The 18,443-nt window shown below is 52.1% G+C and overlaps 7 protein-coding genes across 7 annotated transcripts; 5 read left to right on the top strand and 2 right to left on the bottom strand.

Annotated features, from left to right (window-relative positions):
- Window positions 1-1,365: 1,365 nt before the first annotated feature.
- Window positions 1,366-3,087, top strand: CkaCkLH20_10590 (multicopper oxidase; the record flags this gene model as incomplete). The annotated part of the gene is made up of 1 exon (XM_038893304.1): window positions 1,366-3,087. One exon carries the CDS (start codon window positions 1,366-1,368, stop codon window positions 3,085-3,087), a length of 1,722 nt encoding a protein of 573 aa, XP_038741419.1.
- A 3,287-nt stretch (window positions 3,088-6,374) lies between these two features.
- Window positions 6,375-7,085, top strand: CkaCkLH20_10589 (uncharacterized protein; the record flags this gene model as incomplete). The annotated part of the gene is made up of 1 exon (XM_038893303.1): window positions 6,375-7,085. The coding sequence occupies one exon, from the start codon at window positions 6,375-6,377 to the stop codon at window positions 7,083-7,085; it is 711 nt and encodes a 236-aa protein (XP_038741418.1).
- A 1,288-nt stretch (window positions 7,086-8,373) lies between these two features.
- CkaCkLH20_10588 (uncharacterized protein) lies at window positions 8,374-10,178 on the top strand (the record flags this gene model as incomplete). Its single annotated transcript, XM_038893302.1, has 7 exons — window positions 8,374-8,575; window positions 8,632-8,676; window positions 8,736-8,794; window positions 8,845-9,123; window positions 9,174-9,233; window positions 9,284-9,538; window positions 9,591-10,178. The coding sequence occupies 7 exons, from the start codon at window positions 8,374-8,376 to the stop codon at window positions 10,176-10,178; spliced, it is 1,488 nt and encodes a 495-aa protein (XP_038741417.1).
- A 715-nt stretch (window positions 10,179-10,893) lies between these two features.
- On the top strand, window positions 10,894-12,150 carry CkaCkLH20_10587 (uncharacterized protein; the record flags this gene model as incomplete). Its single annotated transcript, XM_038893301.1, has 2 exons — window positions 10,894-11,692; window positions 11,747-12,150. 2 exons carry the CDS (start codon window positions 10,894-10,896, stop codon window positions 12,148-12,150), a joined length of 1,203 nt encoding a protein of 400 aa, XP_038741416.1.
- A 261-nt stretch (window positions 12,151-12,411) lies between these two features.
- On the bottom strand, window positions 12,412-13,779 carry CkaCkLH20_10586 (taurine catabolism dioxygenase family protein; the record flags this gene model as incomplete). The annotated part of the gene is made up of 3 exons (XM_038893300.1): window positions 12,412-12,910; window positions 12,963-13,449; window positions 13,506-13,779. The coding sequence occupies 3 exons, from the start codon at window positions 13,777-13,779 to the stop codon at window positions 12,412-12,414; spliced, it is 1,260 nt and encodes a 419-aa protein (XP_038741415.1).
- Window positions 13,780-15,347: 1,568 nt separating this feature from the next.
- On the top strand, window positions 15,348-17,305 carry CkaCkLH20_10585 (carboxypeptidase s1; the record flags this gene model as incomplete). Its single annotated transcript, XM_038893299.1, has 3 exons — window positions 15,348-15,485; window positions 15,534-15,819; window positions 15,867-17,305. 3 exons carry the CDS (start codon window positions 15,348-15,350, stop codon window positions 17,303-17,305), a joined length of 1,863 nt encoding a protein of 620 aa, XP_038741414.1.
- A 305-nt stretch (window positions 17,306-17,610) lies between these two features.
- CkaCkLH20_10584 (uncharacterized protein) lies at window positions 17,611-18,114 on the bottom strand (the record flags this gene model as incomplete). The annotated part of the gene is made up of 1 exon (XM_038893298.1): window positions 17,611-18,114. The coding sequence occupies one exon, from the start codon at window positions 18,112-18,114 to the stop codon at window positions 17,611-17,613; it is 504 nt and encodes a 167-aa protein (XP_038741413.1).
- Window positions 18,115-18,443: the final 329 nt, after the last annotated feature.

Raw genomic sequence — 18,443 nt, 5'->3', positions numbered from 1 at the left:
AAAAGACGCAGAATGTCGAGTCATCCGTTGAAGCCGCGTCTCCTTGCCGGAGTATCCTACGTTACAATTTCTGGACCGGGCACAACATACCAAAACGATAGTTCCCATTCCTTTCTGGACACCACTCAATAACCTTGGATACGCACAACAAGCCAGGACGCACATTGATAGGATCTTTCTCCACTGTGATATCTGTGAATATGTGATCAAGGGTCGCATCTCCTTGACGCATCGGTCATAGCCGTCCGGCAAGAAGCCAAGCTTTGCAGCCAAAATGGGACGAAAAACATCGCCAGCCAACGAGAGGCTACGGAACCGCCGCCATCGTTGATGGTGGTCTAGGTCTATCCCAGGAAACGTGGATGTCAAGGCGGGAAGATGTTTCGGAATGTGGGATGAACCGGGGCTCACATGGGGACTCGGGATCTATGGGGCTCTTTCGGAAGCTAGATATAGCAGGGATGATATAGGTCCAGACCATGACAAAAGGGGGAGGGATTCGTGTGAAACCACGTAAGTTAAAGAGGCTGGCTTTGCAGCCAGAACGAAAGGGGACGAAGACCCCCTTGGAGCACGGACAACGACATCCGTCGAGCGGAGTCGGGGGTTTCTAAATGTAGAGTCCTGAAGTGGATCAAATCGGCCGGCCTTGGCTCTCCGATCGCTCCCACACTCCCGGAGGCTCGGTCAGACCGGCCTTTCACGGTTCAACCTGAAGACTCAACCGCGCCGACACAACCGGTCCCCTCTCTCTCTCCTGCCGGCCCTGTGAGGCTGCGGCGGGGCATCCCCAGTGTTCCCATCGCGCCCTGCGCTCTCCTTGACTTCTTTCATCGCATTAGGAAATAAGCATCTAGCTGCAACGAGTCAGCCTACTGCGGTTCACTTACACGTTCCCCTACACGTACCATCTTACGACCCCGTCAGCCACGCATGGGTCACATAGGGGCATGTCTCAGAAACATCCTTCATTGACATGGGAATTATCGTCAGATATTGTTATTCTCCATATGATTCTATCCTTCGCTGAATCTATGCATGAAGATCATAACCTACTGGGGCAAGTCCGAGCAATGCTATCGAAGCTATGGATCCGGCGAGAGCGGCTTGCGGCAGAACGGAGCCTGATGCTATTCACTGGGGTAATAGACTTTTAGACTCCGTGAGCTATCGTCGTTGCCGTGAGCCGGATGACCTGCCACATACATAAGCTCTTGCGGCCCGCCGCTTCTTGACACTATTCCCTTCACTCGCCACCCAGCACAGTTTGCCTGCGCTTCCATTCGCTACTGGTCTTTCACTCTTTTCCAACTTGTGTCATTTAGTCTCTCTTTTACCTTCTCTTGGCACACATCACTATCCACCATGTTCAACTCCCTTCTTCTGGCCGGCGCCCTCGCGGGCTCCTTGGCCTCTGCCTTCCCTTCTTCGGGTCTGAACTCCCCTTTCGAGTCCAACCTGTACCCTCGCGCAGCGTGCAGTGGGAACACAGCTACCACACGCACTGAGTGGTGCGACTACTCCGTCGACACCGACTACATGAACGAGGTCCCCGACACGGGTGTCACTCGCGAGTACTGGCTCGAGCTCACCGACGTCACGGTTGCTCCCGATGGCGTATCACGCTCTGCCATGGCCGTCAACGGTTCCATCCCTGGCCCGACCCTGTTCGCCGACTGGGGTGACAACGTTATCGTTCACGTCACCAACTCTCTTACAACCTCCAACAACGGCACGAGTATTCACTTCCACGGTATCCGCCAGAACTACACCAACGAGGCGGACGGTGTGAGCTCCATCACTCAGTGCCCTCTTGCTCCCAACAACACCCAGACCTACAAGTGGAGAGCGACCCAGTACGGTTCGACTTGGTACCACTCCCACTTCGCTCTTCAGGCGTGGCAGGGTATCTTCGGCGGCATCATCATCAACGGTCCCGCTACCTACAACTACGATGAGGATCTTGGCATGGTCTTCTTGAACGACTGGGACCACCAGACCGTCGATGAACTCTACTCCACTGCCGAGACCAGCGGTCCCCCGACTCTCGACAACGGTCTCATCAACGGCACCAACGTTTACGGTGACGATGGCTCCACTTCTCAGACCGGCACCCGCTTCAACCTTACCTGGGTTTCCGACACCACCTACCGCATGAGACTGGTCAACGCTGCCGTTGACACTCACTGGAAGTTCTCCATCGACAACCACACCATGACCGTCATCGCTGCCGACCTTGTCCCCATCGAGCCCTACACCACCACCGTCCTCGACATGGGCATGGGCCAGCGCTACGACATCATCGTCAAGGCCGACCAAGCCAGCACGGCCGACAACTTCTGGATCCGCGCCATCCCCCAGGCCGCCTGCTCCGACAACGACAGCACCGACAACATCAAGGGCATCATCGCTTACACGAGCACCATGTCCACCCCCACCACCTCCGCCTACGACTACACTGACAGCTGCGACGATGAGACCGACAACATCGTTCCTTACCTGAAGAAGTCCGTCTCCAGCGCCAACTGGAGCGACCTCGAGACCGCCAGTGTCAGCAAGAACACCGCCGGCCTCTTCAAGTGGTACCTCAACAGCACCAGCATGCTCGTCGACTGGGCCGACCCCACCCTTCTCCAAATCGTCAACGGCACCACCAGCTGGGAGACCGACGACGCCGTCATCGAGCTCAGCGAGGCCAACCAGTGGGTGTACTTCGTCATCGAGACCACCCTGGCCGTCCCTCACCCCATCCATCTCCACGGCCACGACTTCTTCATCCTCGCCCAAGGCTCCGGCACCTACTCCAGCTCCGTCACCCTCAACACCACCAATCCCCCGAGAAGAGACACTGCCATGCTTCCTTCTTCCGGATACCTCGTCATGGCTTTCGAGACCGACAACCCGGGTGCCTGGCTCATGCACTGCCACATCGGCTGGCACACTTCCGAGGGTTTCTCCATGCAGTTCATCGAGCGCTACGACGAGATCTCCGCGCTCACCAACTCCACCACTGTCAGCAACATTTGCACCGAGTGGTCTACCTTCCAGGAGGAGTACTCTATTGAGCAGGAGGATTCCGGTGTTTAAGTCAAGGTTTCATGTAAATAAAGCATAACGATAGCATTCATTGGGTTGCGAATGGGTTTCCTTGAGTCTGCGAAACGGGATTGGGGGGTTGCGGGCGAACTGGGTTGCATTTTGTGTATTCCATAGATCAAATTTCATACACGAAAGGGCTTCAATTATAATTGGTATTCAACCTTGATCACTATGAGCGAAGGCGTGAACGTGTTTGTAATGATGTGCTGTGACGACCTAAATGCCCGAGGTGAAGTAAGCATGAACTCAGCTATCCAATATAAATAATATCTAGGCAGTAGAGACAAAATGAGATGTATTTACAATGCGATTCATTGATAGACTTAATCTACAGCCCTTTTGACTATACTGAAACATAAACAGTCGAGATGGTAAAGGAGCAATTGTCGTTACTAGACGACAGTATTCAGTTTGGTTCATGTAGTAAGGAATGATCAAACAATTGCTTAGTATCTAGTTGCAAGGAGAAGAACCCGGCAACGTGAAATGAAGATAAGAGAAAAGGATGTTATACTGTAATTACTGCTTGGTTTCAATTTTCGCCGTAGAATCATACGGCAGGCGATAGCCACAAATAAGCCACAAGATAACGGTACTCTTATACTGTAGTTACGAATGTTTTCAACGCTTCCTAGTCATTACGTCAATATTAACCTTATTGGCCGCTGAGTTCTAGTGAATTTCAAAAGGAAAGCGTACGTGAGTGCACCTAAGTTACATTTGTATTTAGTTGCGTGAAGATATGATAATCATTGAGGCATCATAGAAGATCCTGTGGCCCAACAACAGATCTAGCCACCTAGGTACGTCGTACAAGGCGGGAACTCGGTGCACTCAAGTGAAGCAATCCACATTCCGCGAATGCTTGCTCTCATTTTCAAACCAGCCACCGCCCAGACTTCTAAAGTTCTCAAGTTCAGCAAATATGTTCTTGTTGCTTAGAAAGATAGTAAGAAGTGAACCGACCATATGGTGGTGAACACAGACAATATATCTAGTATCAAACTGGAAACTGTAAGCTTCACTGGCCTGGGAATTTAAAAGACGCAGTTAACTTTCTGCTCAATATGAAACGCAAGAAACCTTTTTTTTTGGTCAAATTCGCTCGCCATATTCAACGAACAACATATGCGCTTAGCAGAATTGCACTTGTTTCTGTGATAATGTTTTTGTCACGGCTTTAGCCAGGCGAATCACCAGGCCATAATACGGAACTTGCGGCTACGATAATTTTGTCGCTCTGGTCTTCAATGTTTTCATCAGCATGATAGAATATTGATACAACTTTGCGGTAACATCGTCTTGGGTAAACGCGTCTTCCACGCAACCAACCTATACCGCGAAGCTCATACTGAGAAGTTCCGTCATAGCCGATGAACATGGGGAATTTCTAACTCTAAGCCTTTTCTATTTGCTTTGGTAATGTTTGGAGACACGTCAATGGTATTCGATATGCCGACGGTGAAGTGGTTGTTGACTCTGTCGCACTGCACACTCCGCGTCATTCAAATTCGTAAGCTTCATGATATCTACGGTGAGCAACATCGTTGATCGCCATTTTCCCTTGGAGTCTTACAGCAACAACCCGTGAAGTTGACGTTGACGGCCCGAAATTGCAACCGCTAAGCGAACATCTATTTCCGTTCTGATGACGACGCCAAAAGTCAACCCCTCACGATGGCTTAACGTAATAACATTGACAGGTTTACTACCCAACCACGTGCGCATTCGTGCCGCTTACCCGTTCGGCTTGAAGAATCATTCAGCCCCCAAAAGATGGCGTCGTCACCTTAACAAACCAGCCAATGATCTCAAGTCACGAGTCACCCATATTAGCGATCGTCAAACGTTGGGAGCTCAGCCTCACAGCGTGGCCCACGACTTTTAATAACAGACAGAGTTGTTTCTCCGCTATAGACAGGGCTGCGTTGACAGCAAGACCCCGCCAAAGTGACTTCGCTTTAACACGAAAAGAGTTAGGGGAAATTGCAAGCATATTTTCGGAATGTTTGTGCCTGCTGCGGCTTGCTGCCCCAAGTGTCTTTTGTGTCTCGATCTGGCCTCATCCCCGCAGAGAAAACGTCTCAGGAGGCTTCCTCTGGATGGAAGACCGCGGATGCCTGTCAACGTCGGCAACCCGCATGAGGGATATCCTCGTCTGCGAGGCTTTTCAGGGGAAAATAGATGCCAAAAAACATACCCCTGAATATTACCCCTGAACGTTTGGTGGGTTCGACGGAATCGTTCTGGAATGTGGGGGACCAGGCGTCGGGAGCCGCAAAGCTTGGGTGTTTCCGAGTCAAGGGTATCCCCGTCTCCCGGAGCGTCCCCAGACATAAACACCAATGACAGCTGGCCGGTCTCCATAGCCGGCAGCCCGGCAGGGCAAGTTTTGAGATTGAGCCTCATGCTTGGCTTCTCCCTACGCAGTAAGCTTCATGTTCCCCGTGCCGCGGAAGCCGTTGACCGCAGAAGCGGGTATCGTCAGACTTCTGACTGTGGAGTGTCACTCGCTTGTTACGTATCGATAACCCCTCAGAGAAGTCCCTTCCTGCCGGACTCACCAAGAAACTGAAAGCATCATGCCAGTCTCCGACGTCGGTCTTGCCCCAGGTCCTCAGCCTCAGCTTCTGGAAGACCGAGCGTTACAGATATGCTAGGTGTTTTTCAGCCTCGGACGGAAACACATAGGAGATTTCTGCCTCATCGCATGAAGATGCGGGATGAACCCTTAAACTTTCAAGGGTTGCCTCCCACTTCGCGGGCATTTTCCAAATGTTCCGATTGAGGCTGTAGACGTCAAGCATTCTCTGAAACGTCTAACATCAGATGGAAGAGAACATCTCAATAGTCGAAAGCAGTCTTGCGAAAGCAATTCCCTGTCAGCCATGAGGTCTCTGACGAGGACTTCACGTTGACGAAGTGGCATCCGAGCGTCGATCATGTTCTCCGCCCACGTAGCCCGAAGAATGGCGGTGTTGAGACGCGCGTCGTAAGATTCTCCATTGTGAGTCCAGTCTGTGTAGATCGTCAGTCGATGTTGACGGGAAGTGGTTGACGAAGAAGACGAAAACATGCTCATCTCGAGTATATAAGACATCTCTCGTTCCTCCCAAATCACAACCTTCTCTTCTTCACCACCATCAACCAGTTCGATCTTCAATCACTCACAAGCATCTTTCACTCTCTCAACTCGCTCTTTCAGCACCAATCACTTTCGCTCAACTTTCCTAGTCAACTTTCCAGTTTTCTTTAAACACCCACCAACAGTCAAAATGCAGTTCACCATTGCCACCATCGTTGCCTTCGCCGCCGCCGCCCAGGCCGGTCCCCTCGCTATCCGCGCCAACACCTGCAACAGCGCGCCTGCTGGCCCCGTCAACGCCGATGTCACTCCTCGCTCCCAGCCTGTCGCGGCTACCGCCGACGCCTGCCAGAAGCTTTGCGAGGCCGACTCTGGCTGCCAGTCTTTCGTCTTCGGCCTGCCTCCCTCCGGAACCACCCCTCTCTGCTACCTTTACGCCGTCCCCGCGGCTCAGGTCCCTCCCCAGAGCAACTCCAACCTGATGGTCTTCGACAAGGCTTGCACTAGCGTCCCTACTGCCGCCCCCACCCAGAACAACAACAACGGCGCCGCCAACAACAACGGCCAGGAGAACAACAACAACAACAACAACGGCCAGGCCAACAACAACGGTGAGGCTAACAACGGCCAGGCTCAGCAGCCCAAGAAGCGCAACGTTTGCGGCGCTGCCCCCACTGGCCCGGCCACCAACAACCCCAACCCTCTGGTCAGCCGTTCCGACGTCGCTTCCCAGGATGACTGCTTGGCTCTGTGCCGTCAGACCTCCGGCTGCCAGGCCATCGAGTTCGGCAAGCCTTCCGCCAACGAGCCGGTTCAGTGCCGCCTCTTCAACGTCCCCTCTTCCAACCTGCCCGCCCCCACCAACGGCCAGACCTTCGTCGCCTTCGACATTGGCTGCTAAGCGCATTGCCTACGACTGTGCTCTAATGACTTGAGCAGAAGCCAAACTCTTTGGGGTTGCGAGTTTGAGCTTGGGGGATTGTACACCAGATCTTGTGATGACTGATGGTTTTCTTGGTTGGTCTTGGTTCATAAAATTACTCTCGCTTAGCATGTTTTCATTTTGATAGATGTCGCTCATTCAGTTGAACAAAAGGAGAAAAGGACAAAAAAAGGATAGTGTATACTATATATCAAACAATACATTTGGAGTTGGGAAAACTTGCCGCACAATTTTATCCGTGAAAAGCCTCCTTTAGTGACTTAGAACTGGTTCAGCCTTGTCTAGAAGACTCTTGACTTGGCCCAGCCTCGAACTCCGGAACGACTCGACCTCAGAAAAGGTCGTTTCGGCATCACTGGGTGCAATTCGACTACCAAGAAAGCAAAAAAAACAAAAACAAATATTGTAATGAATCACGACAGAAGGGAAAGTGGTAGCCGGAAGACGCTGAGCTTGAGAGATGGCAGTCTCCGTTTGCCCCGGACTTGCTGTCCGGGAAATATGGGTCAAGAGCGGCGCCGACGGCTAGATGTGGGGCCGTATCACCGGTCGGCAGGTAACCAGATGCGCGGAGAAACAAGAATCTTGGGTTGCTTAATTGAACGTGGGGGTTCATGTTTAGAGTTGCCAAGCGAATCAAGTTATTTAACAAAAATCCGGTCATTGGCATATTTGGAGAAATTGGGGTAGCGAGTCCCCAGCCGGCGATGTCGCCATCGTCTTGAACATGTCGTGATCTTCAGATGGAGTCAATGGGCCAATCAAACCACACAGAAATTGTGTTTCATCACCCACCACCGCTCGCGCAATCCACCTGGCACCGACAATCTGCAACGGTAGCTAAGATGGAAGAGGAATCAGACGCCGTGCAATGTCATCATGGACTAATGATGCAATGAGGACCTGGGAAAACGGCAGTGGAAAGCTCAAAAATACGGGTGAAGTTGTGAAAGAGAGGTAACCGAGGAGGGGCGCCGACCCCCAATCTCCGCTCCTTCGCCAATCTGATGTCTTCGAAGATTTGAACCCGGCCGACTGGTCTTCCGTCTGGGGGCTGCATTGAAAAGCCGTGCAGGCCGTCATAGAGTTTTCCATCCGTACATCTAACACATCAGCCACGTTAAACTCGACTTCTTGCGGGAGTACAGCTTTCTTCTTCGAATTGGAGGGAGAGACTCGCCAAACATTTGGAAGAAGACATTGTCATACGACGAGAACTGCCGGCGACCACGAGAAGCTGACGATAATGAGCGCGCCGAAGGATGACCTCCCGCCCGAGAAGGCGCTGGAGATGCCTGCGAACGATTCGAGCGGAGCGGACAGCCCATCCGAGGTCGAGATTGGCGAAGAGGCCGTCAACGAAAAGGCCTTGCTGCGAAAGCTGGACGCGAAACTTCTTCCGGCCGTAGGAATCCTGTACTTGCTGTCATTCCTTGACCGATCCAACGGTGAGATATGCTCCAGACGAGTTTATGAGAGCTTTCCGATGCTGACAATCGTCTAGTTGGCAATGCAAGAATCGAAGGTCTCACTGATGACCTGAAAATGAGTGAGTCCAAGACTCGAAAGTGTGTGTAGAATGATCCAATTCTAACTTGCCCTTCTTAGCTGGCAATGAGTATCTGACTGGTCTCACCCTCTACTTCATCGGCTATGTCCTATTCGAAGTGAGTTGTACTTTGGCTCCAAGGTGGTTCGGCATCTGACCCGAGAACAGATTCCGTGCAACATCATCCTCAAGAGAACGACACCACGCTTCTGGCTTCCTACTCTCACCGTCGCATGGGGCGTCGTCGCCACTCTCATGGGTATCTGCACCAACATGGCGGGCTTCTTCGTTGCGAGATTCTTCCTCGGCGTGACCGAGTCCGGACTGTTCCCAGGAGTTGTATTCTACTTCTCGATGTGGTATAGGCGACGTGAGCGCCAGTACCGCATCTCATTGTTCTTCAGTGCTGCTTCCCTCGCTGGAGCCTTCGGTGGTATCCTCGCTTGGGTAAATTACTCTCAGAGATTGCTTGAAGCTCAGGCGGCTGACTTTCGCAGGGTATCGGGCATATGAAAGGTATCGTGTGGGCCAACGGGTGGCGATGGATCTTCATTCTTGTGAGTTCTCTGTCACCGTCCACCTTGAGCGAACGACTCACATCTAGCAGGAAGGTATTGCGACCGTTGTAATTGCCATTGCTGCATACTGGTTCATCCAGAACTATCCCGACACCGCTCAATTTGTGTCCGAGAAGGAGCGCCGCTTCATCAGATCCAGACTTGCCGCTGACAGCGACGCAACCCACGATGAATGCTTCACATGGGGCAACGTCATGGACGCAGTGAAGGATCCCAAGTGCTGGCTCTATGGCTTGGGCTTCCATACCATGAGTCTTCCGCTGTACACGTTTTCCCTGTTCTTGGTGAGTGTTCGACAGTCATGAGGAAAGAAAGCCGGCCTAACAAGACTATCAGCCTACCATCATCAAGAACCTCGGATACACCGCTGCCAAAGCACAGCTGCTTACCATTCCTCCTTATGCTCTCGCATTCGTCACAACCCTAGTGGTTGCCATTTACTCTGAGCGGACCGGTCGTCGAGCCTTTTTCATCATGGGGTCGTCCGCCTTTGCAGCGATCGGCTACATTATTCTCCTCGCCAACGGCGACCCGACGGGCAAGCCTGGTGTCTCGTATCTCGGAACATTCTTTGCTGCTGGCGGTATCTACCCTGCGACGGCATTGGTCCTCTCCTGGCCCGCCATCAATGTCTCCGGTCAGACAAAGCGTGCTGTTGGCAATGCCATGCAAATCACCATCGGAAACATGGGCGCCGTGATGGGAACCCAGCTCTACCGTTCAAACGACGGGCCAAGGTACTTCGTCGGACACTCGATGTGCTTAGCATACCTTGTTGCGAACGTTGTCGTGTGTGCGATATTGTACTTTGTGCTGAAAGGAGAGAACAAGAGGCGCGAGGCGATCACCGAGGAGGTCAACGCCATTGGAGACTTGAATGACTGGCCTGGCGACAAGGATCCTAGGTGGCGGTTCCAGTATTAAATCGGTGTTGAAGGGGAGTTGGCGAGTTGCGATGGTAATGGTACTAGACGGCAATGCTTCTAGTGAAGGTGGAAAGGTAGCTAGATACCCAGCTGGCGTGTGGTTTGGTTGCTGCATGAGTGGCGGTTTGCTTTGGATGTTGCCTATTTGGTCAGTCTCAGACGTCTTTGCAGATACTGGTGCGTCTAGTCAGTCGTCCTGTCAATATCAGATCTAATATTACTTCTACTTGGACAGATAATATCCACAGAGGAGGCAGCTGGTTACCGTCTTTGAAGCTGAAATGTGGAAACTTACAGGGAGTTGCTCCTTGGCATCATGCCGTACCCGATGAATCAAGTCGTCATCCCGTCGGCTGCTTCACAGGCTGTCTCGTACAGGGCCAGTACGCATAGCCGGCGGGATAGAAACTAGACAGATAAACCAAGGCGAAGTCCAGATAATGAAGCATTGTTGTCAACTTCGCCCATTCCAGGCACCAGCGACGGTAGAGACGTGGCACGAAACCCTGAGTCAGTGCCAGCGGCGGTGCATTCCAAGCCTCAAGACCAAGCATTCGGCGATTTTCGCCGAGTTTAGCGTGGCCAGCTGAAGTTCTTCAACGCCAGGTGAGTTGTGGCCTCTTGAGAGCCGCTTTTACTTTAAATAAACGACATCTTTAGCCCCAAGAGGCACCATCATTCTTGCTCACCACTAGACTTGCGACACATCGAAAATGACAGTGAAAACACACGACGAAAGCTCGGCAGCAAAGGGCACTACACCAGAGCAGATTACTGAAAAGCTTGATGACCATGAGAAGTCTAGCACAACGACCAAGGAAGATGACGAGGAAACCTTGGCCGAATTGAGTGACGATGCAACCATCACCGAGGAAGCACCAGACTCAGCACCGAGCGTTCGAGGACCTCTGTTTGACGACAAAAGCATTGAATTGCTCAAAGCAGAGATTATCGCAGAAACCGAGAAGCGGAACAACATGTCGACGAGGGTTTTCTCCAAGACAATGAAAGCAGCCGCATGGGCAGTGACAACAACCTCGACATCAAAACAGGGCCGTTCATACCTCTGCTTCGCATGCGGAGCCCTCAACGTCCGCAGAGCCGCCGGACTCATCGACAAGGGCGTCGCCATCAACGCCGACGCCAACTTCGGTCACGGTCCTCTCATGGCCGTCATCCGCTCCACCCCACCCCGACTCCCTGCCCAGGAAGCCATGATCGACTTCCTTGTCGCCGAGGGAGCGGACGTCAACTACGTGGGCAAAGATGAGGTCACGCCTCTCTGTGCTGCCGTCGAGCTCGGGCACACTCGGTTGGTGAGACAACTACTACGTTACGGTGCGAGAATCAACGACCTTCGTACCGCCATGGTCACGTGGAATTGGTTGCCCATCGTCGGCGAGGAGATGTCTGCGCTCCACGTCGCCGTGAGCAGAGGCCAGGGCGATTGTCTGAAGCTTTTGACCGATTTTGGTGCTGACCATAACGCGAAGTTTCGTTTGTCGAATTATTGTAAGCCGAGTCCCCTGGTTGAGAAGTATTTGACTAAAGAATCGGCTCGTTTAGTTGGAGTTACGCCGTTGCACGCTGCTGTTCAGGACCTTGCTTGCGTTGAGGGGCTTTTGGAGCTGGGATGTGATTTGATGGCAAGGGACGGAAGAAACCGTACCGCATTTCACTGGGCCATTGACGCGGTCAACATCGAAGTGGTAGAATTGTTTTTGAGTCGCGGTTATCCTGTCGATGACCCAGGAGAAGAGGGTGTGACGGCCCTAGGGATGATTTGTGCGGCCCTTGAGCGAGGTGCAAAGTCGGAGAAGTATCCTTTGATCACCGGAGTGCTTCTTCGGGCTGGTGGAAATTTGGACGTGGTATATCCTCAAAACATGTCTATAAGGCAGAGGTGGCTGTTGATGGAGGATTGGCGGAATACGTATGCGCCCTTGTTTAACGAGTTTGCAAAGAGCTAGGTGGTCATCTCTCTACTTTAGTTCGATGCAACACATTACTTTGCTGTTACTCTGCATCATAGCTGAGACGGCCTAGAGTTCTTTCATCGCGCCCGCACGAATGCGGCTTACCACTTTTTCAACTGATCAACTTCGGTATATCGCCAACTTTCAGTAAGTGAGCCGTTCATTGAAATAACTGATCGACGATCTCAAGGCTATAACTTTATACGGGATCGCATCAAAAAACAACCCTTTCTCAGACTCCAGACCTGTCTCGGCTCAAGCCTTCGTATCCGTCTTGTCATCCGGCTTGAACTCGCCTCGGCTAGCGCTGCGAATCTGTGGTTCAAGAGGAAACACAGACTTCTCCGGTGTCACACCAGCATAGACACGATCCCACCTTTCCGTCAACGCTTCAGGCGTCTTCCACGCGTGTTCTGGGTCGCGCAGCCAAAGCCGGATCAAATGCCTCTGCTTCTCGTCGGAATCAACGAATCCGCCGCGCGCGTGAAAGATGCTGAGGTTGTTCGCGTATTGAATATCGCCTTGGTGGAAGTCGAGCGATACAGCGTATTTCTCGGCAAGGAAGTGCAGAGTGTCGAGAGCTTCGGCCTGTGCCTCAGTAATGGGGGGAATGTCGGAAGACCGTGGCAGACCCCAGTACCCGGTGAAGCTCCTTCGGGCATATTGAATGATGAGGCGTTCGGGTTTACCGTCGGCTGCAGGTTGAAAGTGCAAAAGTGGACGAGTGCTGTACTTCCTTCCATCCTTCCCAAACCTGAGTTACATGTTAGATGATGTATCATTGGGGGAAGCAGTATGAGGCATACTCATCAGCATTCCACGGCTCCGCCAATGTCCGGATCAAGTCAGGTCTGGTCCTCGCTATCTCATTGTAGACGAACCAGCTGCTGGACAGGTAGCTCTGTCCTCCCTCAGCCGCTTCTCCAAGGGCGAAAAGCGCAATCACATCCCCAGAGTCGGTATGGAAGACCTGTTTCTCCGTGGTGTATGCCGGCGCCCCGATCCTGTGAGCATCCACAACCTTAGTGAGATCCTTGATGTGAGCGAGAACAACATCAGCAGGCTCCCCCTGAAATTGATTGTCTTGTCTTCCGCGGACAGGTGCGACGTGGGATGAGATTCCGGCGTAGATGATGACGTTTTCCTCACGGCTGTACTTCGTGACTGGCACACCACGAACCACCTTGAAACCATGGCCGTTGTGGATCTCATTGGAGATCTCACGCAGGGTCTTATGGAGGTTCGGCAGCGGAAAGGTTTCTTGGTTAATCTCGCCAAGAGGCTTTTTCAGTGCTGTTGAATGTTAGTTCGTTATATGTGTGATTTATGGGACGCAAGTATTGACGAACATTTGAAGTGCTGGAGGGCGTCATCGACCTCCTTCTTATCAGCGTCCGTGAGAACGTAGTTCCAGTCATAACTCTCCGCCAAGCTGTTGCCATCCCAAACGAGCTGAGATCTCAGCTCTCTGGGGAACCCTTCCGGTAGTGACTTGTCAAGTTTCTCGACCTCTTGACGGCGCTTGAGTCGTGCGAGATAGTTGTCGTGGTTGGGCGTATAGGCAATGTCTGGCTGACCTGGAGGTCCGGGGTGGAGCGGGGTCTGAACTGCAGCGGCGGCCATTGTATCTTGTTTGTGAAATTGAGTGTATTTGATGCTCAACTTCAGTGCGAGATCCATTGAAGGGAGTTGGCCGCTCTTATCCTTCTCATCGTAGCAATGCACCACGCCCTAATGTCAACTCAAACACCCGTTAGTGGGGTGTATCGAATCATGAGCTGAGGTGCAATGCATGTCCAATGTCAAGTGTCGTGAAAGTTCCCCAACAACGCTTCGACAAGCCAATCACATGTCGCGAATTAGGCATTGCATTTGTCAGAAAGGACGTCCCCAAACAGAGTCAGTAACTAACATCGCGCTTTTGAGTGGCTATACCGAGCTCTGGTTGGGTTTGTCATTTAGAGCCGAGAAGGCGTCATCATCGATGCGTTGCTATGTTGCGGGGAGCCCTGAAACGCGATTCGGCGGCGCCATTCCTTCCGAAATGTCGCAATCGAAAGCCAATCTTTGTTGGTGCTGTAGCCGTCAAAATTGGCAGTATGAAGTTAAGTCAAGATGTTTCGGCAGGCAGTGCGGCTTCTGAGTTTTGATCCGGTACCGATCAGCTGGTGCTATGGGCTGGTTATCCTCCGATGTGGCTTCTCAATGGCGGCGCAATCCCGGAGCATTTCGGCCCCAGGGATCCACTACGGCACGGGTCGGGCGCCGCCCGCTCCGGCTGCTCCGGCCGTGATCAGTGGTACCTAGCGATGGCAAACTTTGGGGCAGTCACAAGTACTGCCGCTCAACTTTGAATGCTCCCTTCTGCTCTGCTCTGCTCTGGCTCTGGTCATTTTACCTCACAACTCCCTTAGGAAAGAAGATTACCAAATGTTGAAAACTGTACAACCTAAATCAGTGATTACATTTAGCTGCACAACGGCGACACAGATCATGGCTCACAGTTGAGTCGATGAGAAGCTGGGTTGCGCATATGTCCGACTTGGCTCTGGAGACACCAAGACTGGGCTGTGACGCTGCCAAATCCCAGGCTGGGTCAGTTCCTGGTTAGGCCTTAGCTGCTATACTCAAGCTGGCCCTGCCCTGAAAGCTGCCCTATTCCTCGCCAAACGCCAAACGTGCCCTGCCAACGCTGAAGCTGCCCCCAACATGCCGTTCGACATGACGCACTCGTGAGCAGATCGCCAGCAGCTAAACCAACTGGGACTTCCATGATAGGATTCTTCTTGTCCATTCAAAGCGGGAACTGATAGTTCAATCAATCTTTCAATTGGTCAATTCGTGATCTAGGTTGAAATGCCATTCCTCGGCTCCGCAGTTGCGTCTTGGCTGCCTCCGGCTCTCCCATCAACCCCGCACCCGTCCCCTGCCATTCTCACCAAAACTCCAAATCGGCTCCCGGGCGAGCTTGATACGACCATCTTGGCGGTGCAACCTATCTAAATAAGCGCGAAATGATAGTGAATCATCACGTAACGACCTCCAAAGTAGGAAGGTCAGTGTTGTCCAGAGCGGGGGAAATTCGATGAAGTACAGATATATGACGGGGTCGATTCCTCAATATCCTACCGAGAACCGAATGTCGTATGGTCCAGAAGAAGTCTTGCAATCAGTATCGTTGACGCGGCATTATGTGGTCTACGCTATCGGCCATCGCTGTTGCGACAGCTCTTGTCCGGTCCTCGCTGGCGCAATTTCCCCCAACGCCTGAGGGAGTGACCGTATTGAAGTCGAAGTTCGATGAGAACATCACCATTAGCTTCAAAGAGGTGCGCAGACTGGCCGTGATTTACTCAATTACTCACTAATCCGTCCAGCCCGGTCTTTGCGAAACCACCGAGGGAGTCAAGTCGTACGCTGGGTACATTCACCTTCCTCCAGGGACCCTCGAGGGAGTCGGTCAAGAGCAGGATTATGAGATCAACACATTCTTCTGGTTTTTCGAGGCTAAGAATGACCCCGAAAATGCACCTCTATCAATCTGGATGAACGGCGGCCCCGGGAGTTCGTCGATGCCAGGTCTCTTCAACGAGAATGGCCCATGCTACATCAACGAGGATTCCAATTCGACCCGCCTGAGCGAGTGGTCTTGGAATAACCACGGTGAGCCACCTCGTCTGGACCAAAGACCAGCTACTGATACCTCATAGTGAACATGTTGTACATCGACCAGCCTGTCCAAGTTGGTTTCTCGTACGACTCTCTGCGAAACGTAACGAGAGACCTTTTCGGCGGCGTGCAGACCCTCAACGCGTCGAGCCCAATCCCGGAGCAAAACGTAACGTTCCAGACGGGAACCTACTCCAACAACAACCGCAACACGACGAGCTGGGGAAGCCGTAATGCCGCCATTGCCCTGTGGCACTTCTCCCAAGTCTGGTTCCAGGAGTTCCCGGGATACTACCCCAACGATGACCGCATCAGCATCGCAACGCAGTCATACGGAGGCCGTTATGGTCCTGCCTTTGCGGCCTATTTCCAGGAACAAAATGAGAAGATCCAAAACGGCACTTGGGACGGCACAGATGGGGAGCAGTATATCTTGAATCTCGATACGCTGTTGATCGTGAACGGCTGCATTGATCGCCAGGTTCAATGGCCTTCATACCCCGAGATGGCTTTCAACAACACCTACGGCATCGAGACCGTCAATGAGACTGTTTACGAGGGCATGGTAGATGCGTACTACCGTGAGGGTGGATGCCGCGATCGAATCGACGCATGTCGCGAGATCTCATCGGTGTTCGATCCGGATAACATCGGTATCAATGCTACGGTCAACGAAATCTGTGAGGATGCCGAGACATTCTGCACGAACAACGTCCGAGACCCGTATCTCGACATTTCTGGTCGGGACTACTACGACGTCACGCAGATCGACCCGACACTGTTCCCTCCTCCTTTTACTCCTGGCTACCTCAACCAGCCGTGGGTACAGTCCGCCCTTGGTGTTCCCCTGAACTGGACCGGCAGCTCCAGTGCTTCCTCTTCGGCATTCCGCGGCATTGGAGACTACCCTCGACCAGGGTGGATCGAAGACATCGCCTACCTTCTTCACAGCGGTATCAAGGTATCTCTGATGTTCGGTGACCGAGACTTCGCCTGCAACTGGATCGGTGGCGAACAGACATCTCTTGCTATTCCATGGGAGAGCCAAGAAGACTTCGCCGCGGCGGGCTACCAGCCCCTCCAGACCAACGACACCTACGAAGGCGGCCAAGTCCGTCAGTACGGAAACCTGTCTTACATCCGAGTGTACCAAGCCGGACACGCTGTTCCATCCTACCAGCCTGAGTCTGCTTACCGCATCTTCAACCGAGCCTTGTTCAACCAGGATATTGCGACTGGCAAGATAGACACAGCGACCAACTTGACCTACAGCACTCAAGGACCCTCAGACACCTTCGCCATCAAGAATGACATCCCGCCACAGTACGAGGACTTCTGCTACATCCTGGATATAGGTACCTGCACAGATGAGCAAGTTGATGCGCTTCGCAATGGTACTGCCGTCGTCAAAGATTACATCATTGTCGAGCCGGCCTACGAGCCTACTGCTGCTCGCAGCATCACCGCAAGGAATATGTAAGTTTTCATCCCTCCGTCCATGAGATTAAGATTTTGATCTGACTGATTGGGTGTAGTCTGGATTCGATATAGAGTTGTCGAGAAGTAATAAGATGTCAAGCAACATCGCGTAGTATAATGATATAGCATTGACACATCATGTACGTATTGATCCTTAGTGATGCGAAATCTGCATAGCTAGTAGCGTGAAGATAAGATATGATGTCATTCAATACCATGCATGTTGTTCATGTTGAGATTCTGCGAATTAATGCGCGTGTAAATGGTTTGCATTGCTTAGCAAATCCCTTCTCCAAGTCCATTTGTTTAGTTAGCCAACAGATCCAAGCGTCCGAGTACTGCAGCATCACCAAGAGCCCACAAGCTTTCCGCAACAGTCTTCTTCACCTTCCAGAGGTCTCCATCAACCCTCACAACCGTTGACGTATAGCGATTCGACATGGTGTAGTGAATCGGGAGCACGGGCTTGCTAGCATCGTCTGGCCGCCAGTGTTGAGCAACGATGATATAGGTCACAACAGCCAAGTCGGGGCTCTGCTTGTCGACTCTGAAGTTGGTAACTGAATGAGAGGTGCCGAATGGCCCGAGGAAGTTGAGAACCTTTGGCACGATGTCCTCCCGCAGGCCCTGTAGCTTGGTCATCGGTTGTCCGCCCATGCTGACATTCGAAAGGTCGATTTCGGCATCCTCGGTAAAGCCTGAGGTAAAGAGGTCCAGGTTGTTGGTGTCGATTCCGAGGTAGAGACGGAGGATTGCGTCAATGATTGGTTCTTGGTCGGAGCCTCCATTTGAGATCTTGAAACTCGCCATGATGAAATGTTGTTGTAGTGTTACTTTGAATAGTACGAAGCCTCTGGTAGGATGTGACACAAATGACTTCTTTGATGTCGAAGGGCTTTCAACTTACGATTTGCCTCTTTACATATGTGCAAACAGAGTTCGCACAGCGGAACTTCTGGCGGACTTTACAAAAGCGAAACCGAGATTCTAATATGCGGCCCCACGCAGATACCCACAATGCTTAGAAATTATGTCTCCGACGCGGACTTGGCAGGCTTTAGAGTTCACCGCAATCCCCCGAGTCATACTGTAGCTTCATTAGAATGGCTAGAATTACTAATGTCTCAATATTCACATCC

Source organism: Colletotrichum karsti (assembly GCF_011947395.1).
Source record: "Colletotrichum karsti strain CkLH20 chromosome Unknown Scaffold41, whole genome shotgun sequence".
NCBI classification, from domain to species: Eukaryota; Fungi; Ascomycota; class Sordariomycetes; order Glomerellales; family Glomerellaceae; genus Colletotrichum; species Colletotrichum karsti.
Note: the sequence above shows the minus strand (reverse complement) of the source record. Positions and strands in the feature narration are given on the sequence as shown.